General features: G+C 44.7%; 1 protein-coding gene across 1 annotated transcript in view; it reads right to left on the reverse strand.

Annotated features, from left to right (window-relative positions):
• The window catches only part of PTGIS (prostaglandin I2 synthase), a 46091-nt gene extending 23415 nt beyond the window's left edge, over window positions 1–22676 (reverse strand). The window contains exons 1-4 of the mRNA XM_035123856.2: window positions 21954–22676; window positions 10787–10910; window positions 5461–5639; window positions 1660–1803 (exon numbers count right to left, since the gene is read on the reverse strand). Of these exons, the coding sequence (XP_034979747.2) occupies window positions 1660–1803; window positions 5461–5639; window positions 10787–10910; window positions 21954–22039 (533 nt within the window). The 5' untranslated portion in view covers window positions 22040–22676. The remainder of the gene's footprint in view (window positions 1–1659; window positions 1804–5460; window positions 5640–10786; window positions 10911–21953) is intronic.
• Between the last annotated feature and the right edge of the window lie 4833 nt (window positions 22677–27509).

Raw genomic sequence — 27509 nt, forward strand, 5'->3', positions numbered from 1 at the left:
GTGACATCATTCAAAAAATGGCTGGAAGGCCACAAGTTTCCCATCTGTGCTTTAAACTCTCCCCGACAGGCTGGATTCTGAACTGAAAATGTTCCACTGTGTGATCCTGGCTAGATACATACCAATATACATGCCTAAAGGACCACTTGATATTGAAATTGTGTTTTCTTTCTCATAAAAAGTGGTGTTCTACAAGGCCAGCTTCTATTTAGGCACTCAATGTGTATTCTTCTCCACATCCTGCAGGATGGTGGAAGGATAGACAAGGAGATCAAGTGTGCCAATTTCATTCCTAAGGACATACCGTTGCAGATTTCACATAATAATAATAATAATAATAATAATAATAATAATAATAATAATAATAAATTTTTATTTATACCCCGCCCTCTCCAGTCAAAACCGGGCTCAGGGCGGCTCACACCAATAAAATTACAATAAAACATAAAAAGCAATTGATTAAAATACAGATTAAAATACAGTATTAAAATTTAAAATTTAAGTTTAAAATGCAGCCTGATTTGAAGTAGTCCATAAATCCAAGCCATGAGGGAGGAAAACACAGGGGTCAGACTAAGTCCAACCCAAAGGCCAGGCGGAACAGCTCTGTCTTGCAGGCCCTGTGGAAAGATGACAAATCCCGCAGGGCCCTGGTCTCCTGTGAAAGAGCGTTCCACCAAGTTGGGGCCAATACTGAAAAGGCCCTGGCTCTAGTAGAGGCCAATCTAGCCACCTTATGGCTCGGGATCTCCAGAATATTGTTGTTTGTGGACCTTAAGGTCCTCCGCGGGGTATACCAGGAGAGGCGGTCCTGTAGGTACGAGGGCTTTAAAGGTCAAAACCAGCACCTTAAACCTGATCCTGTACTCCACCGGGAGCCAGTGCAGCTGGTAAAGCACTGGATGAATGTGATCCCGCGGCCAAGCTTAAGAATTAAGACCAAGCTTCCTTTCTTGGGCAGACCCATGTTTCGGGGGCCTTTGGGCAAGATGCTCTCTGTGGGCTCACCTCTTCCTCACTGGCCTATTTGCTTGTCCCTCGCCCTATGGGCTGGTCCAGTTTGCAGACTCACCCAGAGGGAGAGGGCAAGGTCCGATGGATGCTGGTGCTCCTTCTCTCCCTTCCTTCTGCTGTTCACTTTCCTTGTGATGAATGGAAAACAGGAGGCAAGAGCAAGGAGGAAGAAAAGCAGAGGGTTGGCAATGGGTCCCCTGCTGAGTTAGGAGCCCCCGCTGGTACCCAGTGATGCCACTGGGTATCTGATATAGGAATCACCTGATCCCTTATATCCCTGCCAAGTCACTACTGGTAGTTGCCCATGGTTCAGATACAGTACATGGCTTCTATCCACAAGGAGCCATTGGGTTGGTATTGCAAGCCCAGTTTTATGAGATGCCTTTCTAGTTGAGATAGACAGCCCTCCCCCCACACCTGTTGAACTTCCAGCACCCACTGAATACTTTTTTATTCCAGCAGGCAGCTTAATTTAATTCTGACTTCATGATGTTAACTGATTATACTGAGTTTCTTGTGCATCGCTTAGAGATGATGGCAACTAAGTGATATACAAACTGTCCGAATAAATATATACTGGCCCTGAGCAGACCTCACTGCCACCTTCCTGTATCCGAGGAAAGGGCTTAGGTATGCTGTGCTCACCTGAACATTGTACTGTAGGAGAAGTGAAACAGACCATCCTCTTTCCACTGCTGGCTGGCTCTACTTGGGTCAGAAAGCAGAATGGTTCGTAAGTTGAAGAACATCGCCTTTGTTAGGGTGGGGAGATTCTTGTTCTGCAGAGTCCTGGGGAAGGAAAAGTGAGACAAAGCAAACCTCTTTACTTTAGAAGAATAAAAGCAAGAGCTTATTAAAGGTGTAGTTTAACCATTCATATGGTTAAAGTTCCACCTTTTTTGTTGCAGGCCCTGTTACAAAGTGTAGAATTTAAATCAGGGACAGTAGCAATTAAAACAACAGTAAGAGGCAAGATTTAGAATGTTTTAGTCGTGAACAATGCAATCCCATTGAAAACTATCCAACACATGTGGCTTTCTTATCCACTGCACGCTGTGAGTTCTTGAAGGACTGAACTAACAAAACCATTCTTAATGGTGAAAGAATCAGTCTTAAGTGTGTCCCTCTGCTGTAGTCATTTTCCCTAAATACAGTAACTTAAAGCTCCCCACCACCCCATCTGAAGGAGAAGCTGTCACGGTGCCAATTAAGGGGCTCTCGTCACATTTCTCAGCAGGAAGCAACAGGAAGCAATTCGAAGAGCAGGACTTGCAAACAGGAGTTTTTAAATTAAAGGCTCGATCATCCATAGTGCTTTGCCTGAGCTGCAGTTCCATCTGACTACAGCAGCTAAAAATGCCCACAACTGAGATCTAAAAAATATGAGAGGACAACACAGAAAATACTGGACTGCAGCAATTTAACAACGGAATCATCTGGATTCTCTGTAAAAAGCAAAAACGACCAAAGGGTGCCAATTCCAGAGAAAAGGGCTAATGGAGAAGCAAGCATAGATAGTGGTTTGGATGAACCCAGAGGTCCCAAGTGATCTGGCAAGCTTCCCTAAAATACATCTACATACCATTACCAATCTTTCCCTGCAACAACTGCTGGAGAGGACAGGTGTCTTTCGGGGGGGGGCATTCTTAGTTCATTAATGGCAGCCAATTTGTCAAGTGCCCATTTTTGTACTGAACATGAAGCCTTGAATTTATTTCTGATGTTCACGCTTCAGAGCCACTGCACATACAGGCAGGCCCCCACCTGGACCATAAATTGAAAGCAGTATCATACCACTTTAAACAGTCATGGCTTTCTCCAAAGAATCCTGGGAACTGCAGTCTCCTAGGGGTGCTGAGAATAGGTTAGGAGACACTTGTCCCCCTCATGGAGTTTTCAGAGTGGTTTAACTGTCCCTCTTCTCGGGGAACTCTGGAAATTGTAGCTCTTGGGCTTGTTTTTGTTAGAATAAGTGTAAAGGAACTACCGTAGCACATAGCTGCCAAGTTTTCGCTTTTCTCGCGAGGAAGCCTATTCAGCATAAGGGAAAATCCCTGTAAAAATGGGATAACTTGGCAGCTATGCCGTAGCAGAATATAACATGCTCTTTCGCACATGCAGAGTGGCAGCACTGAGGGAAAAAGACCTTGAGAAGAGACAGAGAAAGGCCCCCAAATAACTAGACCCAAAGCTGACAGTGTGGCCAACATTACTATATGGTTTGGTGCCCTTCTGAGCAGGCACTATCTTCCATTTACATATGTGTCACATTTGCATCTCCTCTTTCCTCCAAAGAGCTCAGGCTGCATTTCTTTCCGTTTTATGCTCACAACAACCCTGCGGTGTAGGTTAGGCAGGGAGAAGATGTCTGGCCCTTAAATTCTGCAGCAAGGTTCACTTCTGAACTGAGACATGAACTCTCCTCTTCCTTCCCCATACACCATGCAGCCTTCATTACCCAAAGCTGCATCAACTTCTTTTTTTGAGAATCATTCCAGTAACACCGCAGAGGACTAAATGACTATGTTTTTCTTGGCCCCTCTCAGTGGGAAACTTCCACAAGTAAAGCTTTCACAAGGAACTTGCATCCAGCAGAGCCACTCCTTGTTTACATTAGCCAACATTAATTCAATCTGCTGGTTATGCTTTTACCTAAGGAGGTGTAATAAGAGTACTCCCGATTATTAATATCAAAAGAAACCAGAAGCAGCAGAATTCCCTTCTATGGTGTCTTCTTCACAATAATCAGCTGGGGAAGGAATAGGAAAGCATTTCTAACCAGCAGGCCAAAACCTTATCTCATAGCTGCCAAGTTCTCCCTTTTTTTTAAGGGAAATTCCCTTATGCTGAATAGGCTTCCTCGCGAGAAAAGGGAAAACTTGGCAGCTATGCCTTATCTCCCCACCCCTGCAGGGCCAAATTGTATATGTGGCTGGGGCCACCTATCTGTCAATCACCTGGCCTCATAGTAATGCGGTGCTTTGAAGCCCCTACTGTCGGAACTTCAAAGTGCAGCATGGAGCTGTTTGAAAACCCCTTTGCAATACCCCCAAATCACTCTCTGAATCTCCAAAACCAGAAGCTTAAAAGCAGCACAGGAATGTTTCCAAATAACTTTCAAACAGCCCCACACTGCACTTAGGCTGTGCACACCTGTTCCCAGCAGGGGAACAGGCAGGTGCAGCCAAACTGAGCAGGATTGTACTGTCCACTCATCCTGCTGGCTGCTGAGGTCTGCTTCAACAGCATGCTCCCCACAGATTATCCTGCAAGCCAGAGGTTTCCTGCCCCTGAGTTGAGACTAAGAGACAGACATGCAAACCAGGTTCCAATCTTACCTTTGCTGTGAGCTCACCAAGTGACCTTACGCAAGCCACTTTCTGCAAAATTGAGAAATAACCAGCTCCTCAGCTAGTGCCAAAAACTCAAGAGAGCTGGTGCCAGTCGTATCTTGTAGGGGAGGGAATTCCAGAACTGGGGTGCCACCACTGAGAAGGCTGCCCCCCATTTTGCTGCATCAGCTAAAAGCAGAGCAGTCAAGAGAGCCTCTCTGGCAGATGCCAGCAATTGGAGAGTTATAACCAGATGACATCAGCTGTTCTCCCAACTATCCAGACCCAAAGTTGCATATGCCTTTACAAAGCATTCATAAAAGTGCCAGTATTGTAAGGTTATTGTCAAGCAAGTGCAACTTGCAGCATCATTCCCTGCACCCACCCAATAGTACTGAGCTGTAAGCACAGTTATCTGATGCGTCCAGTCATATGACTCCAGCTCCATCAAAGGAGCATTTATCCTCAGTGTTTTTGTTTCCTTTTCGTTTGCCAGCATAAACTCTGAGGTCTGGTTGTTTATGTTCTGCTATTGCCTTCTGCCTCTGCCCTTCCCCTCCCCCTCAATTTTAAGGGTTTAATGCAGTTTGTGACTATGCTAGAGATCCACCCCCCTCCCCACCCCACCCCTGGTACAAAAGATTAAAAACCAGACACCATTCAAAATTTGAGATTCTACAGGAAGACTCTGAAAACAGCAATATTTACAAAGCCAAGTTGCTTATCCGTCTATTCTTGTAAGGACCTTTAAATCAGGGATGAGGAAAATGCAGCCCTCCAGATTGGTAGAGCGTGTCAAACTGCCCTGAAACCCCTGAGTATAGGGCGGTATATAAATTCTATCTATCTATCATCCACCTATCTATAGAGGACCCTTGTGGTCCCTTCTGTGATGTTGGATGCCAAGTCCCTTGCCAAGCCAGCTCACTGGATGACATTAGGCCAAGCGCTGCTGCTCAGCCTAACCTCACAGGTGAGGATAAAATGGGGAGGGGGTGCACCACCTTGAGCTCCTTGGAGGAATGGTGGAACACAAATGCAACAAATAAATAGATGGTCCATGGTACAGTGGCTTGGCTTTTGCAAGCACTTTGCACATAAAAAAGGCACCTACATTCTCATCATGACCTTTTCTGTGTTAGGGTCGTAATCCGGCAGCTTGACATCAAACATTCGCTCCATTAAAATGCGGGCATACTGGCCAAAGTCCAGCTTGGAACGTGACTCCCAAAGCACTGCTTCGTAGGAATGGGGGTCCAGTAAAACGGTGACAAATTTCCCTGCAGCTTGAACCTGAAATATAAACAAACCAAGCAAATCATGAAAACACAAAACTGGTGCATTATTCATTAAAGGAAGTGAAAGCATAAAAAGCATTAAAGGAAGTGAAAGCATAAAAAGTGGCCCTAGAAATAAATGTGGCATACAATTGCTTTCCAAATCCATGTTTAACCAGTAGCATTGTAAACCCCCAGGAAATAAAAGCAAATGCAATTAGGTGCCATATATTTATAGCACCAGCAACAAAACAGCTGCATTGCAAACTTTTCATTATTCCCTCTCGGGAAGGTTCCTGAATGAGCCAATATGGTTCCTACCAGCCCCATGTTCTTCCCCATCATAGCACTGCACTGGGAGGGGTGGTTCCTCTTCTCCCTACGTGGTGTTGTGATGGGTGGGAAATTTCTGTCACTGCTCTTCGGAGATTACTCTGGGAAGAGGAGAGGTGACGATTCCCCCCTCCCAGGTCAGCATTGGGCTTGATGGAGAGGCTTAGAACCTCAGTCCCGTGCTGAGATGCAGAGATCTCCCCGAATGCAGCACTAAGCTTGGTAGAAAGATTTAAACCTAACCTCTCCACCAAGACCAGCAGCACATCACACAACAGTGTGGCAGATTCCTGTCTGTGTGAGATGTGGGTAGTCTGCATGTCTGTGTTACCAGTAGATAATGTCACATTGTCTTTGTCCATGGAGTTTTCTTGGCAGGGATACTGGAGTGGCTTGCCAGTTCCTTCTCCAGGTGGATCACGTTTAGTCAAAACTCTCCACTATGACCTGTCCATCTTGGGTGGCCCTGCATGGCATAGCTCATAGCTTCTCTGAGTTATTCAAGCCCCTTCGCCACGACAAGGCATTGATCCATGAATCAAGGCCAGTGGAAGTGATGATATTCCAGCTGAATAACAAGGCCAGTGGAAGTGATGATATTCCAGCTGAACTATTTAAAATTTTAAAAGATGATGCTGTTAAGGTGCTATACCCAATATGCCAGCAAGTTTGGAAAACTCAGCAATGGCCAGAGGATTGGAGAAGATCAGTCTACATCCCAATTCCAAAGAAGGGCAGTGCCAAAGAATGCTCCAACTACTGCACAATTGCGCTCATTTCACACGCTAGCATGGTTATGCTTAAAATTCTACAAGGCAGGCTTAGGCAGTATGTGGACCGAGAACTCCCAGAAGTGCAAGCTGGATTTCGAAAGGGCAGAGGAACCAGAGACCAAATAGCAAACATGCGCTGGATTATGGAGAAAGCTAGAGAGTTTCAGAAAAACGTCTACTTCTGCTTCATTGACTATGCAAAAGCCTTTGACTGTGTCGATCACAGCAAACTATGGCAAGTTCTTAAAGAAATGGGAGTGCCTGATCACCTCATCTGTCTCCTGAGAAATCTCTATGTGGGACAAGAAGCTACAGTTAGAACTGGATATGGAACAACTGATTGGTTCAAAATTGGGAAAGGAGTACGACAAGGTTGTATATTGTCTCCTTGCTTATTTAACTTATATGCAGAATTCATCATGCGAAAAGCTGGACTAGATTAATCCCAAGCAGGAATTAAGATTGTTGGAAGAAATATCAACAACCTCAGATATGCAGATGACACAACCTTGATGGCAGAAAGTGAGGAGGAATTAAAGAACCTTTTAATGAGGGTGAAAGAGGAGAGCGCAAAATATGGTCTGAAGCTCAACATCAAAAAAAACAAAGATCATGGCCACTGGTCCCATCACCTCCTGGCAAATAGAAGGGGAAGAAATGGAGGCAGTGAGAGATTTTACTTTCTTGGGCTCCTAGATGGTGACAGCAGTCATTAAATTAAAAGACGCCTGCTTTTTGGGAGAAAAGCAATGACAAACCTAGACAGCATCTTAAAAAGCAGAGACATCACCTTGCCGACAAAGGTCCGTATAGTTAAAGCTATGGTTTTCCCAGTAGTGATGTATGGAAGTGAGAGCTGGACCATAAAGAAGGCTGATCGCCAAAGAATTGATGCTTTTGAATTATGGTGCTGGAGGAGACTCTTGAGAGTCCCATGGACTGCAAGAAGATGAAACCTATCCATTCTTAAGGAAATCAGCCCTGAGTGCTCCCTGGAAGGACAGATCGTGAAGCTGAGGCTCCAATACTTTGGCCACCTCATGAGAAGAGAAGAATCCTTGGAAAAGACCCTGATGTTGGGAAAGATTGAGGGCACTAGGAGAAGGGGAAGACAGAGGACAAGATGGTTGGACACTGTTCTCGAAGCTACAAACATGAGTTTGACCAAACTGCGGGAGGCAGTGCAAGACAGGAGTGCCTGGCGTGTTATGGTCCATGGGGTCACGAAGAGTCGGACACGACTAAACGACTAAACAACAACAACAATGTCACATTATTTGCCTTTGGTGCCTGTTATAATTCTGGTGAGTGTGTGTGCTTTTGTGTGGGTTTATATGAGCTGTATGTGCAGTAGCGCCATGCGTTCCAGCCAGAGCATGTTTTCAGTGGCAAAAGCGCTCGCAACCACCACTCACAAGTGGCCTCTGGAGAGTTGGCTAGCCTCGAGTGCAACCCCCAGGCTGGAAAGGGGTTAAACGCTACCTCTGCGCTACAATGAATAAATTTCAAGGGTTCCCCAGATGGTAAGATTGTGTCATAAAATTGCTCACTGATTCCTGTGCATAGGGCTGTCGCCATGGGTTTCCCTTGAAGCAATGCTTGAAGAGAAGAAGGCTGCGGGTCAGCAAGGATGGCTGGTGTTCCCTAATAGTGCAAGATCTCCCTACGAGTTTATTTCCCTCTCTGAAGAAATATGTATTGAGCAACAAGAGGCTGCACAGATGAGTTGTTTAAACATGAAGGCACTGTGTCACTATGTAAAACTGACGCTGCTCTGGGACCTGTAAAGGGGAGATCACATAAAAGCTATTCCTGTGTAGACTATTTTGTACACAAAGCTACTCACACTTAAGGTTGCTTGGTCATCATCTAGAGATGGTGCCTGGATTTTGAAAAGCTGCAAGACAGGATGCAGCTGCTCTGCCTTGTCCCACCCCATTGCTTCAATTATCTCATCACCCACCTTCATCTCCCATGAGGCAAAAGAAGAATTTTGTTTGCAGGCTCAGGCTGCAACTGGAAGAGGCACGGGAGGATTGAAGGCACAGCAGCTGCATTCTCTCTTGCTTTTTGGAGTGTGAAATTGGCTCTTGGGATACAATCAGGGCTTTTTCTTCAACTGGAACTAGCCAGAACTCAGTTCCGGCACCTCTCAGGAGGGCACCATTGTAAGAGAACAAGTTCATGGTGAGTTCCGGCACCTCTTTTTCTAGAAAAACAGCACTACATACAATGCATTTGGGTTGTAAATGGGCCTTATGCTGGCTGGTGATAGCAATGAGATCAGCTTGGGATCCAACAGATCCTGGGCCAGCTCAGCCCTACCCACCAATTGCCCTCCTTCACTGGGTGGAGATAGTGCCAGCAGACCTCTCATTTGCCCACCTATTTGGAACCAAGTGGAGCTGACCAGCAAGAGGCTGGTTCAGCTGGGAGAGCTGGGTGGACAGACACCTCCACTCAATCCAAATGCCCCACAACCCAGTGTCAGGGTTGGATTGGTCTGTTATTAAAGTACTTAGAGCAGAACGAAAGCACAGAGGGAAACGGGAGACTGGTTATTGAGAGTGAGGGAGACCAGAAGATCTAGGAACTCTAAATTTGGACCAGCTTTCTGGGATCACCTGCTTCACAGGACTCAGGGGAATTCTGGGCTTCTCCTACAACACTAGGGTCTCAAGTTGTCAACAGTTCAGGAATGGCTCAAGACACTGAGATTACTGAGGCAAAGGACAAGACAGAGATAGTGCTCTTCTCAAACTCAACTGGGCAGGCATTTAAATCTTACTTCAACACTGGTGATGGAACAGTGTCATCCACTGCAGCGGCTTAAGGGGTGCTGGACACACAGCTCTGTTATGCAACACTTTGCTGCTTCTCCCCAGCCCTTAGCATAGGGCTCACCCATCTTTTTAGGCCTATGGGCACATTTAGATTTGTGAGTGAGTCCCACGGACACCTGCTCTCTGGTCACTTTCTCCCTACTCCCTAGATCATACACACACAGTGCACACACATGGAGACACAGAAAGAGAAAGTGCACACACATATCTTAAGTAATTTGGGTAATCTGAACCTTGGAAAGCACATGCAATCGAAAGAGAAAGAGGGAATGTGTGTCACCCTGCCAACTTCCTCCTTCAGCTTTATGTACTCAAGGGAGAAAAAGGTAAATATCTTCACCACTCATGACGAAGAGGGGCAGTTAGTGGGTGGGTAGAGGCTCAGAGGCCTCTTAGCCCCCCCCCAAGGGTGTCATTGTGTCCACAGACCCCATATTGGTGACATTTGTCCTAGCATCTCTCTGATTAATGCTGCATCTCATAGAATCATAGAATAATAGAGTTGGAAGAGACCACAAGGGCCATCCAGTCCAACCCCCTGCCAAGCAGGAAACACCATCAAAGCATTTCTGACAGATAGCTGTCAAGCCTCTGCTTAAAGACCTCCAAAGAAGGAGACTCCACCACACTCCTTGGCAGCAAATTCCACTGCCAAACAGCTCTTACTGTCAGGAAGTTCTTCCTAATGTTTAGGTGGAATCTTCTTTCTTGTAGATTGAATCCATTGCTCCGTGTCCACTTCTCTGGAGCAGCAGAAAACAACCTTTCTCCCTCCTCTATATGACATCCTTTTATATATTTGAACATGGCTATCATATCACCCCTTAACCTTCTCTTCTCTTCTCCAGGCTAAACATACCCAGCTCCCTAAGCAGTTCCTCATAAGGCATTGTTTCCAGGCCTTTGACCATTTTGGTTGCCCTCCTCTGGACACGTTCCAGCTTGTCAGTGGTGCCCAGAACTGGACACAGTATTCCAGGTGAGGTCTGACCAGAGCAGAATACAGTGGTACTATTACTTCCCTTGATCTAGATGCTATACTCCTATATACTCCTATTGTCTCTCCTGCCCTACTACAGGCACATCCTCTAACCAACAGCACTGGTGATGTGGGGAGCAGGAGACCAGGGCCTGAGTCATGGTGGCACCCATTCAAAAAACAATAATGTAAAATTAAATGCTAAGGGGACTCACACAGAGGACTTGGTACTCACTGTGTAAATATCCCCATGCTTCTTCCTCATGTCAGTCATGAACTTGGTGGCATCTCTGCCAAATTCCAGCGCGTGCCCAAGCCAAGGAATGAAACCTTTGTCAAGTGGAGGTTCCCCCGGTCGCCTGGAAAGAAGGACAATATAGAAACTATTAACTATATTGGTGTTTAATCACTCCAAACTCTTATGGGAAGTATTTATTTCTTTATCCAGCATTCAAAGCCCCAAGGCAAACAGTTATAGGGTAGAATATTTACAGCTGTTCTGCCATTCCCCACCCACCATGAAGTTTGCTTTTCACCTTCCCAACCCCATTCCTGAATCTACATCTCTTCTAAATCTGCAGTGCTAAAAAGAATTCTCCCTTAGGTGTCAGTGGTAAAGAGGTGCAGCTTCAACACAGGGAGAATTTTTTTTCTTTAATGAAGGTCCCAGGTGAACCTCTGTGGGCAGGGAATTCTATTGCTTAGGGGCTGCCGCAACAATGCCGCCTTCAGGGGCCCCCTTTAGTGCTGTTCTGAGGGCAGTGTCCACCAAGAGGGTCTGTAGAAATTGTGAATTGATATTAGGGTGGCCATTTGTCCTACTATACAGGGGATAGTCCTCGGTTTGAAAGACTAGAAAGACTAGCAAAAGGTTCTCTTTCGAAGGGTTTTTTCCAGTCCAACCAGTCTGCTGAGATAGCTCAGCATGAGACTCTTAATCTCAGGGTCTTTGCTTCAAGCCCCACGTTGGGCAAAAGATTCCTGTATTACGGGGATTAGACTAGGTGACCCTTGTGGTCCCTTCCAACACCACAATTCAGTGATTATAAAGGTAAAGGAACCCAACTCTGGGGTTGCGGCGCTCATCTCGCTCTATAGGCCGAGGGAGCCGGTGTTTGTCCGCAGACAGCTTCCAGGTCATGTGGCCAGCAAGACTAAGCCACTTCTGGTGAACCAGAGCAGTGCACAGAAACGCCGTTTACCTTCCCGCTGGAGCGGTACCTATTTATCTACTTGCAACTTGACATGCTTTCGAACTGCTAGGTTGATAGGAGCTGGGACCGAGCAATAGGAGCTCACCCCGTCGTGGGGATTCGAACCGCCAACTTTCTGATCGACAAGCCCTAGGCTCTGTGGTTTAACCCACAGCACCACCCGCATCCTGTCAGTGATTGTATGATTTATTTAAAGGAAAAGACCACAAAAGAAGGGAGAATGGAAGCTATGAAGATGCCTATCAGAATTTAGCACCGCAGGAGCAGACTGATTGGGCACACAGGCCACCTGATCAAAGTTTCTAGTTAAATTAAAATAATAATTTCTACATTTGCATCTATACGTATAAAGTAGCCCAGGCAAATTGTATGCAAAGCCATGTCTTCATTTGCTCTTTTTGGGTAATTCATTAATGGCCACCTTAATTGAAGGTGATCTGCAGTGTCACAGATATTAACACCCAGGCAGAAGTTGCATTTGCTTTTTGTGCTCAGCTTTAAGACACACAGTAATCAGGTGTAATGAAATCAAGTAATGTACAGGCATGTGTGAACCAGCTGTCCATGTCTAAATGGGGGGGGGGTGATTATCATTTTTCTCTGCAAAAGGCCCATGCTGATACTACAACCCAATCTTAACTGTTTACCTATGTCTTAAATCACAGAGATTAGTTGAATTAATAAAAGGCTTAAGAGGAATGGAAATCTGCTTTTCTGTTAGCAAAAAACCAGCAGGCCACACAGGATTCTGCTGCTGACCAATAGCTTAGCTTACGTAAACTGTGGGGCAATCTATTCTAAAAATGGACAGGCGGGGTGACATCTTGGCTCGCAAGCCTTCCTGCAAATTCAGAACCAAAATGTTGAAAATACAGCATTACAAAAGGGTGTTTATTATTTCAGTTTGATTTGAAAGCAGCCCAGGCCTTTCCTGCATTTTAAACGCTCTTTTAAAAGTCGCTAGAAGCTATTTCCAGGCAGGTAAGTATGCTAGGTTTTTCCAGGAAAACATTGGAGAAAAAGAAAAAGAGGGGCAGAACGTTCTGGGATTAGTACTTCTCCGAACTCCTGAATTAATTTATATTTACAGCCCATCTTTCTTCTACCATGGAATCCAAAGCAGCAAACATTTTATTTATTCATTTCATTAAATTTATACGCAGCTTGATTGTTTAAAAACTTCAAAGTGGTTTACAAGAAGATAAAGCGACAAGAAAAATTCACAACTCTACCTTAAAACATACAAAAGTTAAAATGCTAAAACAGATTAAAATTATCTTAGCTTCCTAAGAATCTGGGAACAAAAATGTTTCAGACCATACCCTGGAATCCTCAGACATACCCAGCAAGTGTCTCGGGGAAACCAGGACATTCCATTTTTCTCCCCAACAAGAGCACAATGACAATTTTGGGTGCCGTGACCTCTCAATACTTTGCACCAAAATTTCGCCCTTTTTCAGGGCTGCAATCTTGCATAGCAGTGCCCAAAATCCACGCTTTTGGGCACAGTGAGAGCATGACCCAGGAAAAATAGTGCTTCATTTGGGCTTCATGATCTCACACAGGTCACACAATTTGTGCAGGAGCATGGATGGGAAGAGGTGCCTCCTGGTTTAGGGACTCAACATGTTGGAGGGTATGAAGTAAACACAAACTGTTTCTTTCAGAGGACCAAAAAGAAGAAGTGGATCTAACAAAACAGTAGGCCCATTGGGCATTTCCGTATCCCAAATGAGGAACTGAACATGGCTGGTTTTCCTAAATCAGAGAGGTCTAGCTTGTATAGGGTATGGCTAGTTCAGATCACGACAATAATAATAATAATAATAATAATAATAATAATAATAATAATAATAATAATTTTTTTATTTATACCCCACCCATCTGGCCGGGTTCCCCCAGCCACTCTGGGCGGCTTCCAACAAAATATTAAAATACAGAAATCCATCAAACATTAAAAGCTTCCCTAAACAGGGCTGCCTTGAGATGCCTTCTAAAGGTCTGGTAATTGTTGTTCTCTTTGACCTCTAGTGGGAGGGCATTCCACAGGGTGGGTACCACTTCCGAGAAGGCCCTCTGCCTGGTTCCCTGTAAATTGGCTTCTCGTAGTGACGGAACCACCAGAAGGCCCTCGGCGCTGGACCTCAGTGTCCGGGCAGAACGATGGGGGTGGAGACGCTCCTTCAGGTATACCGGACATGTTGAGCTACTCCTTCCAAGCATGCAAATCGCCACTCCAGGCTTCTTTAGAATGAAGGGTGGGAGATCATATGACAAACCCACCAAGTGTTCCTATTTTCCAGGGATGTCCCTGATTTAGAGAAGCCATCCCAGTTTCTGATTTGATCCTGGAATGTCCCACTTTTCCTTAGGATGTCCCTATTTTCTTTGGAACAATGTTGGAAGGTATGGAGTCATCCAACCATATGAAGGCAATCCAGTATAGGGAAGGGTTTTTTATGTTTAATGCTTTATTGTGTTTTTTAAATATGTTGGAAGCTGCCCAGAGTGGCTGGAGCAACTCAGTAAGATGTGTGCAGTATAAATAGTAAAATTATCATTATGGAATGGGACGTCCCTATTTTCATAGGAAAAATGTTGGAGGGTATTATACGATAAATCAAAGAATACATTCAAAGCCTCAAGATCCACATGGCCAAAGCAATGCCCACAAACATATCTGTCTCTAATTAGATTTTTATTGCTGAGTTTTATATCCGTGAAACGGGAAAAGACCACAGCCAGAGGCCACAAGGAGAACATGAAAGAGATAGCCAGCCCATTAACAAAATGAAAAGAGTTAGCCACATGGATGTCAATCTATTGAAGGTCATGAATAATGATAGTTAGAGGTTAGAGTGTTGCACTAGGAGCAGGGAGACCACTTTGAGCTCCATGATGGAAATGTGGGATATAAATTCAATAAAATAAAAGCTTATCTAGCCCAATAGTAATCTTTCAATTCCATTGGTTACGGACACTGCATAAGGCCTTTTCTTCTGCCAATCTTGAATCGCTCTCTATTTTGCCAGCACAGATTACTGTGTGTTCGGTTCAAAGTGTTGGTGCTGGCCTTGAAAGCCCTAAATGGCCTCAGTCCTGTATACCTGAAGGAGCGTCTCCACCCCCATCCTTCAGCCCAGATACTGAGATCCAGCTCCAAGGGCCTTCTGGCGGTTCCCTCCCTGTGAGAAGTGAGGTTACAGGGAACCAAGCAGAGGGCCTTCTTGGTAGTGGCGCCCGCTCTCTGGAACACCCTCCCATCAAATGTCAAGGAAATAAACAACTATCTTATTTTTAAAAGACATCTGAAGGCAGCCCTGTTTAGGGAAGTTTTTAATGTTTAATGCTGTATTGTGTTTTTAATATTCAATTGGAAGCAGCCCAGAGTGGCTGGGAAAACCCATCCAGATGGGCAGGGTATAAATAATAAATTGTTGTTGTTGCTGCTGCTGCTGTTGTTGTTACTGCATGCCCTGCAGCTCTTATTACTGACTGAGTAAGAAGATTGTCTGCTCTCTCCAAACATTCACAATTTTCTAAACCCCTGTCAGGACAAAGCCCCAAACCTTTTAGCCATAGTTTAGACCCTCAACTCATATATCATTTTAGACTGTACATTTTCCTGACAATAAACCCATTGACTTACTTCCCAAGAAATGTGCTGGGAACTGAGCTGCCCATTTCTCAGTTCCCTATTTTGATTAAATAGGATGGCTTGAATTAATGACTGTACATTGGCATGCCACAACTTTACATAATCACTGTGTTTGCTGGTTTCAGCTACCAGACAAAATAAAACAAAGGATGCAAGAATCCTGAAATACACTGTCTTCCCCCCCCACCCCCAGTTTCTACTGTACAAGACAATTTACCCAAAAAATATATTCTGTCCTGTCAGTGGGAAAATATGGTGGACAGACATTGTACGCTATTAGCAGATGGAAATAGCATATTATTAATTAACTAAATGATCAAATAATTTAATTTATATCCCAACCTTCCTCCCCATGGAGACGGTGGCAAAACATACACATCATTATCATCATTATCATCATTATTATCATTATTATCATTATTATCATTATCATTATTATTTTAAAAACAAATTTAAAAGAGTTCTAAAATATTTAAAACAGTTTTAATGCAGAAGCAGACAGGGAAAGATCTCAACTTAAAAGGCTTGTTTAAAGAGGAAGGTCTTCAGTAGGGGCCAAAAAGACAAAAAGAGATGGTACCTGTCTAATATTCAAGGGGAAGGAATTCCAAAAGGTAGGTGCCACAAAACTAAAGGGGGGAAATGCACCATCATCAATGATATAAAAAGCTGCTGAGAGAGATCTTCTTCCCTCTCCCTCAGGACCAATTCCATGTTGGATCCAGACTGGAATTTGTCCAGATAATGAGAGTTTCAGTCCAACAATATGTGGAGGTTCTCCACCCCAGTTAATGGACTGCTTTTGTGCCAATGTTTGTGTGTGATGGCATCTCTTTATTAACAGCACCGAATTGTACAATATATTAAAACCAATGTACAACTACTGTACTTGAAACAAGAAATAATCATCATCAACAACAATTTATTCAAAATTATAATACTGTACTACGATCACTAAGACTAAATACTAAAATACAGTGCTTTACAGGGCATCTAGCAAGCAAAGCTGTTTCTCCCCCTTTGCTTCCTTCTTTATTTGTCCTCCTAGTTTGGGACATTTCAATTTATTCCAAGATTAACAAACAGTTCTGAAGAGTTTGACTGATGCATGGAGGCACTTTGTATGTGCTTACAGGATTTTACATTTCATGACTATTACTCTTTTTTAAAAAGGGGGGCATTCCCCCTATTTATTTTCTTAATTCTGCTCTGTTTTCCCTCGGTGAGACCAAATAACAGCTATGGAGTTGGTGTGATTTAGATTTGGAAAATGGCACGAGAGAAAGAGTTAACCCTCCCTCCCTCAGTACTTAAGCACAGATACACCCTTTTGCCCCCACATAAGCACAACCACCGCCCACACCACCACCACCATTTTTTTTGTTCCAATAAAACAAAAAAGAAAATAAATGTTGTGAAATTGTATCTTAAACCCCTGTGCTGTTTGGCCCAGTCTTTCTTACAGGATTTCCTCCCTGTCTCCCATCTCCTTCCTTGATCCTCAATGTGCAAACTGGAAATGTCTTAATGCTCCCTTCAAACTCTTGCTTTCTGCTTCTCTGGTTCCCTGTGCAAAAGGGAGATGAGTTGCCCAGTTTGGGTTGGTGAATTCTTTTGCTGGTTTTGTGGCGCTAGCAGACGGCTGGCCGCATTTCCCCTTCTCGCCTAAGGGGCTTCCTTAAGCAGATCTCTGGGACAATGACGGAAGCTGACTGCCAACACAAACGTCTTTTGTGCAGATAGAGAATCACACACGCACTGCATGGAATGGGGTAGGAACAACTTGACTCAGGCTTGAAGTGAAATTCACATGGCAAGAGTGTGGTCAGATCCTCTCCTTTCAGTGTTTTCAAAACTTCTAGCCTAGCTGATTCTTCTTTATAATACCCATCAAGTCAGTTATGTATACTTTGAAAAGCTCAGACTTCTCAACAAGTCCTGTAATTGTGAGGATAGAATGCATAAGCCTGCCAAACCAGCTGAGGTAATGGCCTTTGCTGCCTAGTTAAGTACCTCGATTGAGCACCACCAAAGAAGTTGTTCTGTGCCACAGAAAAAATGGGTAGGCCTTTCCTCCACATTCCTCACCTAACTGCTACATACGGTAGAAGAACAGCAGCCAGAATTGTGAGTGAGCGAGCTGCTGCTCTGTGGTGGACTGCGGGCTGTACTGAAAACCCAAAGGGGAAGCAAGATCTATGAGAGTGTTAATGCTGGGAAACCTTCTTCCTATGCTCAGGTTGTATAAAATAAAGCTATTCATTCCAAGGAAATCAAGACCTGGGTAAGTGCAGTTAGCTGCTTGAAAATTGGGTGGGAAGTAACAATATCCATGTCTGCTCTGAATTAAATCTCATTCATTTTAATAGGACTTACTGAATATAGAATTGCACCCTTACACCAGGCATGTCCAAAGTCTGTTTTGGGGGCCTAATCTCGCCTGCTGTTCGATTTAATCCATCCCCGTGGCAGTATATGTCCTGGGGTAAAATCCCCCCAAAAGCCCAACAACTTAAATCCTAAAAAAGCTCAACAACTTCGGTCAACCTTCATGCATGTTCACTTCACCAAATCTGGCCCTCTTTGAAAAAAGTTTGGGCACCCCTGCCTTACACTGTTAACCTGGAAATTGGACCTGCCACAGAGTAGACATGAATAGGATTATGGTTTATTGGTTGTGGCCAATGCTGTTGTTGTTGTTTAGTCGTTTAGTCGTGTCCGACTCTTCGTGACCCCATGGACCATAGCACGCCAGGCACTCCTGTCTTGCACTGCCTCCCGCAGTTTGGTCAAACTCATGTTGGTAGCTTCGAGAACACTGTCCAACCATCTCGTCCTCTGTCGTCCTCTTCTCCTAGTGCCCTCCATCTTTCCCAACATCAAGGTCTTTTCCAAGGATTCTTCTCTTCTCATGAGGTGGCCGAAGTATTGGAGCCTCAGCTTCACGATCTGTCCTTCCAGTGAGCACTCAAGGCTGATTTCCTTAAGAATGGATAGGTTTGATCTTCTTGCAGTCCATGGGACTCTCAAGAGTCTCCTCCAGCACCATAATTCAAAAGCATCAATTCTTCGGCGATCAGCCTTCTTGATGGTCCAGCTCTCACTTCCATACATCACTACTGGGAAAACCATAGCTTTAACTATACGGACCTTTGTCGGCAAGGTGATGTCTCTGCTTTTCAAGATGCTGTCTAGGTTTGTCATTGCTTTTCTCCCAAGAAGCAGGCGTCTTTTAATATCGTGACTGCTGTCACCATCTGCAGTGATCAAGGAGCCCAAGAAAGTAAAATCTCTCACTGCCTCCATTTCTTCCCCTTCTATTTGCCAGGAGGTGATGGGACCAGTGGCCATGATCTTGGTTTTTTTGATGTTGAGCTTCAGACCATATTTTGTACTCTCCTCTTTCACCCTCATTAAAAGGTTCTTTAATTCCTCCTCACTTTCTGCCATCAAGGTTGTGTCATCTGCATATCTGAGGTTGTTGATATTTCTTCCGGCAATCTTAATTCCGGCTTGGGACTCATCTAGTCCAGCCTTTCGCATGATGAATTCTGCATATAAGTTAAATAAGCAGGGAGACAATATACAACCTTGTCGTACTCCTTTCCCAATTGTGGCCAATGCTAGTCCAGCTTTAAGTAGAACCACTGAAATTAACGAATATGACTATCTTAGAGCCATTAATTTCAATGGGTGTGCTCTGTGTTAAGCATGATTTCCCATAAGTAAGTCTCATTGAACTCAGTGGGAATTATTTCTGAGTATACATGCAGAGATTGCACTGAAAGTGCATTAGATTGTCCATTGCCCTGAAAGCTATTTTCTTAAAGAAGGTGGTTTAGGAGGAGAAAAATAGTAATAGCAAACTGTTCCAAGGGTTCGACTTTGTTAACCTGTTGCAATAAAACTAAGGAAGAGTCTTAAAGGAGCCCTAAGATTTTGAGTTGTTTTAATAAATGATTTTTATTTATTTGTATAGTACTACCTACTGAGCCTAGGGCTTGCTGATCAGAAGGTCGGCGGTTCGAATCCCTGTGACGGGGTGAGCTCCCGTTGCTTGGTCCCAGCTCCTGCCAACCTAGCAGTTCGAAAGCACGTCAAAATGCAAGTAGATAAATAGGAACCGCTACAGCGGGAAGGTAAACGGCGTTTCCATGTGCTGCTCTGGTTTGCCAGAAGCGGCTTTGTCATGCTGGCCACATGACCTGGAAGCTATACGCTGGCTCCCTCGGCCAATAATGCGAGATGAGCGCGCAACCCCAGAGTCAGTCACGACTGGACCTAATGGTCAGGGGTCCCTTTACCTTTACCTTTACCACCTATGTAAATAGCACTTTACAGAGGAACATAAGAAAACAGGTGTCTCTGTCTAAATCTTCTCTGGCATCTGCCTGCCCTGAGCTTCCTTGGAAGCATCAGGAAAGGAAATTCCAGAAACTCCCTCGACACATAATTCCAGAACAAAATGCTCTTAGAATTGTGGATAGGTAAGAATACTCTGGAGGGCTCACACATCAGTGGGAAAGCACATTCCAGGCTTAATCCTTGGCAGGCTTGCTAAAATGTATATCAAGAAACAGCTCGGGAAAACCTTTTTCCTAAGACCCTAGAGAACCTCCACTTCTCCAAGTAAACAAATATTTATTTTACATGTTCTTTCTTACTATAAATCCACAATACAGGACACCATCATATACAGCATGTGGTAGATGGATCGCTTCTGTCCCTCTTGATAATGCTTTGCATGCAGCAGATTTATCAACTTTTTTCGAATGGTTTGCAGAGGGTCTTTCTGTCTGGTATGCTGGTGGTTGGACACATCCCTGGCTTCAAGGTGTGAAATGGAACTGGATGGGACAGGGATGCCCTCTGTATATAAAAGTGGACCCCTGGGCATTTTAAACTCAAAAGGTTTTATTCAGTGCTAGTCCTACTCAGCATAGACCCATGAAATTTATGAGCATGGCTAACTTAGGTCCATGAATTTCAATGGGTCTATTCTGTGTAAAACTTAGTTGACTACAACCCCACATAACTTTGAGCCTCTATCCCATTTCCATGCATGCATTAACATGCTAAATGCAGGCCAGGAAGACAAAGCGGCTCAAATGTATATATTATCTAGAAAACTTGGAAATGACATTTGGACGGTATGTCTGCAATGCAAATCCACAAACCTATATTCGTATACTAGCCATAGAATTGAGCTCTCTAGGTGGTACTATGCCAGCAAATAAATCTAGCACACATATGCTGGAGGGATAGTCCTGTTTGTCTGTTGCAGCAAAAGCAACATCGTATTGTGGCATCTGAATGACTAACAAATGTACCTGTATTGTGGAACAAACTTATGTGTACTACAGCCATAGCTGCCAAGTTCTCCCTTTTTTTATGGGAAATTCCATTATGCTGAATAGGCTTCCTCGCGAGAAAAGGGAAAACTTGGCAGCTATGACTACAGCCCACCTCATCACAATCTTTAAGGTACCGCAAGACTGTTTGTTCCTTTTTCATGCACGTTTATTGATCCTCAAATGATGACTCTTGTCACATGGTAAAGACTGACAGATTGGTTTGTGGCATAAACTGTCATAGACCAGAGCAGCTTCATCAGATTAATTAAGCATTATCTTCAGATGATAGATATATCTGTTAAAACACATGCAAACACAGGAGTAACACCCAGCACCCACATATTATGGCATTATTAAGAGTCTCATGCACCACTGGCTGAGCTATCCTAATGGTGTTAAATCAAAGCATTAAAACACACTAAAATTATATTAAAAAATAAGATACAAAACGAACGACCAACACTAAATCTCCCCCTTCAATAACAGACCAACTTCTTGATTTGCCTCTTCAATCCTGGCTCAGGTCCAATCCCATTTTATATATTTCCTTATGTCTCTTTATTTTTATTATGCCACGTTGTTCCATTATGGAACCCAATGCTGCAAACATATATTGATTGTAAAAACAAAAAATGAAACAGAAAACACGCAACTCTCAAAGGAGTTCACAAAAAGAATAAAGCAATGAAATGATAAGTGAAAGCAGTTCTTTCTTTTTTTAAAGCTACTTAAAACATTCCAAAATAATTAAGATCAAAAAATAAGCTAAAAAACCAGGCTAAGACACGTGTCAACATTCTACATGCCTGGATAGGCTTGTTTCTAACAGGTGCCAAAGGGTACAGTGAAGGGGCCTGCCTGATGTCAATAAGCAGGGAGTTCCAAACTGTAGACCGCCACGCTGTCACCCCAAAATAGGCTAGTGTCTTCTTACAAATGTTGAAGGAGTATTAAGGGGCACATGTAACAGTGCCCGTTTTAAGCAGTTGAGTGGGCATCCAAGGGGCTAAGGCGACCTCTCAGGTAAGATGTTTATAACTCTCCCAGGAGAAGTGTCCTACATTCAGACCCGGCGAGCTCCAGCGAAGCCGCGTGGCGCTCTCCTGCGTCCTCAGCCCATACCTTGCCTCCTCCGAAACAGGTGGAAACCGTCGCGAACCCCAACCGCTCACTCACCGCGCTCTGCCGAAGCGAGAAGCCAGCAGCAGCAACAACAACAGAAGAAGAAGCCCCAGCAAGCCGGCGGTGAGGAGCAAGGCCATTGCACGGCGGAGGACAGCACGTCGGGGCAGGTCTGGAGAAGCCGGCACCGCGATGGAGACCTCCTGCTCTCGGGCTCAGCCTTGCGCGCACGCTGCCTCTGCTCGCACTTTTGAGTCCCTCGATCCCCGCCCCCGAGGCTCCTCTCTGCCTGCCCCCACCAGTCCAACCGCAGCCTGGCTGGCCGACCCACCGCAAAGCCCTCCTCGAAGGCGGCAGCAGCAGCAGCAGCAGCAGCAGCGCCTTCAAGCCGTCCCACCGCCTGGGAGCGTAGCTCTGCGTGCCTCTCCAAAAGAGGCCGCGCTCCCTGTTCCTTTGGTTCTCGCCAAGGCAGGTGCTGGTGGCAGTTGCCTTCGCCGACCCTCCCCCCCCCTTCTAGAAGCTCCAGAGAAGCCCCAGAAAGGCGCGGTCGAGATCCCAAGTCTCCCGGGCTTCACTTAGTCTCCATTTCGGTTAGAAGAGCCAACGGTGCCACTGTGCGCCAGCGCCGCGCGCACACAGCGCGTGGATGCCACACGAACAACTTCCAGCCTCGCCCAGTGTGAACGGATGCGAACCTCCCGGGAGAGGTTGGATCATTCTTTGGGCATGGGTCGCACTGGAGCCCTCTCAGGCCCCCAAGAACAAACAACAAACAAACAACAGGGCCAGGATCGCAGGACGCACCGTTGGTGCCTTATTCCCTGCCCCTCCCATTAAACGCGTAACCGTGGTGACCCTTCAGAGGTCTCTGGAAGTGTCCTCAAGCCCAGAGTTGACACTTTCCACTTTGGCTGGTTTCACACTCCCGTTTTCACTGAGCTCACTGCGCTGGGTTTTCAATTCCTGTGCTCGCTCGCTCTCGCTCTCGCTCTCGCTCTCGCTCTCGCTCTCGCTCTCGCTCTCGCTCTCGCTCTCTCTCTCTCTCTCTCTCTCTCTCTCTCTCTCTCTGCTTCGTTATAAAATACTACTGTTCGCTGAGTTGTTTCTCAAACCAGCTTCATGTTCCATCCTAGAATCATAGAGTTGGAAGAGACCACAAGGGCCATCCAGTCCAACCCCCTGCCAAGCATCTCCTAAGTCATCTCTAGCCAGGGGGTGAATATACCTTTGTATAGGGTAAAAACATCAATGCCTATCAATGCTCCCTGGTGTGTACACAAACAAGCGATTTTGACCCTAATGAAGCCATGCTGATGTGAACCCCTTAAGGGAGTAGGTGCTGTGAAATGCGGGGTGGGGGGCAACTGCGCTGCATTCTAAAGCAGTACTGTGAACATGCCCTTAAGACATTCAGAAACCTTTGGACAAGGTACTTCAGCAATCTCTTCGCAAGTAAGGCTTAGCAGTCATAGAGCAGAAGTCCTCATAGGGATTAGGTTAAGAAAGAAGAAGCAGAGAATAGGAACAGACAGTTCACTGAATGTAGAAGGTGGAATCCATTAAGGGACAGTATTGGGAATGGGACCACCAATTTGATGGCCACCAATTTGGATTGCTTTAAAATAAGATTAGTCGAGCTTATAGCAAAAAATAAAACAATAAGTTATTGTGTTGCTTGATTCTATGGACTTTCACTCAGGTGTAGATGTTGACAATTTCAGTGAGATTTGTTCAGAAGCAAGCAGGTTATCAGACTGCAACTTTGTTTGCAGAGCAGTGAATGAATTACAGACATAGCTGCCAAGTTATCCCTTTTTTAAAGGGATTTTCCCTTATGCTGAATAGGCTTCCTCGCGAGAAAAGGGAAAACTTGGCAGCTATGATTACAGAGAAAGTCATTATTCACTTAATCCTTCCTCCCCACCATTTTAAATGTATTTTTTGTTTGTTTAAAGTCTGCAGAACAGATGTTTAGCGCTGGCTCACCATTCACCCCTTCCTTATTTTTTGCACTTGACTTAAGTGGTTTCAGATGCCTTTCACAGATTTTACATTGTTATCCAATTCCTGGTTTTATATCTCTTGATATATTTCTCTCTCTATTTCTTTTTACAATCACTGCTATATTTTGATACGATGGCACCGGGGTGTGTTGCAGGAACAAATTACCTGACCACAAAAAACAGTCTCTGTATGAGTTAATGTCCCCCTTTTTTGCCACATGCAAACTGTGACAATGCCCTGGTTGCAAGTTGTGTAAGCATGTCCAGATGTTCAGGACTGGTTTATCAGTACATGGATATTACAGGATAATTCAACTAAAAGTACAGGAATGCATGAAACTAATGATCTACCTAGTCCAGTATTGTTTACTGCAAGGGTTCTCAAACTTTCCATCCTTAGGTAGCACTTGAGAAGGTCAAGGCTGAAGCCCATCTGTCACAAAACATTGGTGCAGGAGCAGAGCCAGGAATAAAATGGCAGAGGATGGATACTGAGATTGGCATGATTAGCGGGCAATGACTGGTGTTTTCTATTGATATCTCGCCCCTCTTTAAGAATGACTTAAAAATTACTAATTTCTTTTACAGATTTTCACTGTAGCAGAGAGTTCCAATGTTTCACTTTCCCCGAACTAATTAGGATGGGCACCAGTAGTATTAAGATGCAAGTAATAAATAACACTAGGGTTTTGTTAGTGTTCATTGTTTTAATTTTTCAGTTTATCGACATTTTTGTGTGCTCTGTGTTATTTCATGAGTCACATGTATTCAGTTTGTTGATTTTAGCTGTATTTATATTATACAACTTTGTAAAAAAAATATTTGTATAAAAAGAGAGTGATACATATTATCTATTTTTAATTGGTGCCATATTCCATTAAAATATTTTTGTACAGCATATGCATTACATTAGTTTGTATATATTCTTCTGATCCCAATTTTTCTTGCCTTGTGGTATTAATACTCAGCCACCCTATTTAGGCAAAAATTCCTGATCCAGATAGTTTAAGTCAGTGGTAGCTAACCCCTGGACCATTGGTCAGACCCCACCAATTTTGGTACAGTGGCAAAAGGTGCAGGCGCAAATGTAAAGCAGAACATTGCTGGAGTTTATGGAAAGATTTAAATGGAGCTTTAAACTTGTCTGTGATGTGGATGCCAACTGCCCTCTCCCTAGTCATCCCCAACTTTTGCCTTGTTACTGTCCTGTATAGAATAGATCATTTTATTGTATATGGTATTATCTATTGTCATTTTTATTATTATTATTATTATTATTATTATTATTATTATTATTATTTTGTTTTGCACCTTGTGTTTTGTCTTCCCAAAATTCAGCAATTCGAAACTTATGGCTTTTCCTAGACTGAATATATAGCAGTATGAGATGTTATTGTTGTTTAGTCATTTAGTCATGTCCGACTCTTCGTGACCCCATGGACTTGCACTGCCTCCCGCAGTTTGGACAAACTCATGTTCGTAGCTTCGAGAACACTGTCCAACCATCTTGTCCTCTGTCATCCCCTTCTCCCAGTGCCCTCCATCTTTCCCAACATCAGGGTCTTTTCCAAGGATTCTTCTCTTCTCATGAGGTGGCCAAAGTATTGGAGCCTCAGCTTCACGATCCGTATGAGATAACTGCATCTATCTCATTTCTACCTCACACAGTTAGCTACTGAATGGGCAAACCCAGGAAGGGGCAGGGGGGCAGCTGCCCCCCCAGAAGCAAAAAAAATTCTTTAATGCTGCACCTCACTCCAACTTTCCCCACCAAGCCTCTTTGTAGACGCCAGCAAGGAGGGAGGGAGAGTGTCTATAACCACCTCCGCCCGCCCTTCATCTCCACTCTGGAAAGTGTGAAGAAAGGAGGACCCCACTCCGCTCCCACAGCGCACCTTCTTCGCCAAGTGCCACTTGCGCCCACGGCCCGGAAGGAAACGGCACACAAAGGGAAAGCAAACCGGAGCCGCCCCCCTCCAGCCAGCACCGTCTTTGCACGTGTCGTGCCCGCCTCGCCCCGATGAGAGAGATCCAAGGAGGAGGCATGAGTAAGGCGGCAGCGGAGGCTCCCCTAAGGCTGCCCCCCCCGAAGGATCGTGGAGCACTTCGGGCGGCGGGAGTGCTAATCCCCATTCCCGCCCCCCTCCTCCCTTCCAGATGCCTTTACCATGGCTTGCCCCCCCCCTAGTTTTGATCCTGGGTACGCCCCTGCTGTTGTTGTTGTTGTTTAGTCGTTTAGTCGTGTCCGACTCTTCGTGACCCCATGGACCATAGCACGCCAGGCACTCCTGTCTTGCACTGCCTCCCGCAGTTTGGTCAAACTCAGGTTCGTAGCTTCGAGAACACTGTCCAACCATCTTGTCCTCTGTCGTCCCCTTCTCCTAGTGCCCTCCATCTTTCCCAACATCAGGGTCTTTTCCAAGGATTCTTCTCTTCTCATGAGGTGGCAAAAGTATTGGAGCCTCAGCTTCACAATCTGTCCTTCCAGGGAGCACTCAGGGCTGATTTCCTTAAGAATGGATAGGTTTGATCTTCTTGCAGTCCATGGGACTCTCAAGAGTCTCCTCCAGCACCATAATTCAAAAGCATCAATTCTTCGGCGATCAGCCTTCTTTATGGTCCAGCTCTCACTTCCATACATCACTACTGGGAAAAGCATAGCTTTAACTATACGGACCTTTGTCGGCAAGGTGATGTCTCTGCTTTTTAAGATGCTGTCTAGGTTTGTCATTGCTTTTCTCCCAAGAAGCAGGCGTCTTTGAATTTCGTGACTGCTGTCACCATCTGCAGTGATCAAGGAGCCCAAGAAAGTAAAATCTCTCACTGCCTCCATTTCTTCCCCTTCTATTTGCCAGGAGGTGATGGGACCAGTGGCCATGATCTTGGTTTTTTTGATGTTGAGCTTCAGACCATATTTTGCGCTCTCCTCTTTCACCCTCATTAAAAGGTTCTTTAATTCCTCCTCGCTTTCTGCCATCAAGGTTGTGTCATCTGCATATCTGAGGTTGTTGATATTTCTTCCGGCAATCTTAATTCCAGCTTGGGATTCATCTAGTCCAGCCTTTCGCATGATGAATTCTGCATATAAGTTAAATAAGCAGGGAGACAATATACAACCTTGTCGTACTCCTTTCCCAATTTTGAACCAATCAGTTGTTCCATATCCAGTTCTAACTGTAGCTTCTTGTCCCACATAGAGATTTCTCAGGAGACAGATGAGGTGATCAGGCACTCCCATTTCTTTAAGAACTTGCCATAGTTTGCTGTGGTCGACACAGTCAAAGGCTTTTGCATAGTCAATGAAGCAGAAGTAGACGTTTTTCTGGAACTCTCTAGCTTTCTCCATAATCCAGCGCATGTTTGCTATTTGGTCTCTGGTTCCTCTGCCCTTTCGAAATCCAGCTTGCACTTCTGGGAGTTCTCGGTCCACATACTGCCTAAGCCTGCCTTGTAGAATTTTAAGCATAACCTTGCTAGCGTGTGAAATGAGCGCAATTGTGCGGTAGTTGGAGCATTCTTTGGCACTGCCCTTCTTTGGAATTGGGATGTAGACTGATCTTCTCCAATCCTCTGGCCATTGCTGAGTTTTCCAAACTTGCTGGCATGT

Source organism: Zootoca vivipara, chromosome 7 (assembly GCF_963506605.1).
Source record: "Zootoca vivipara chromosome 7, rZooViv1.1, whole genome shotgun sequence".
Taxonomy (NCBI): domain Eukaryota; kingdom Metazoa; phylum Chordata; class Lepidosauria; order Squamata; family Lacertidae; genus Zootoca; species Zootoca vivipara.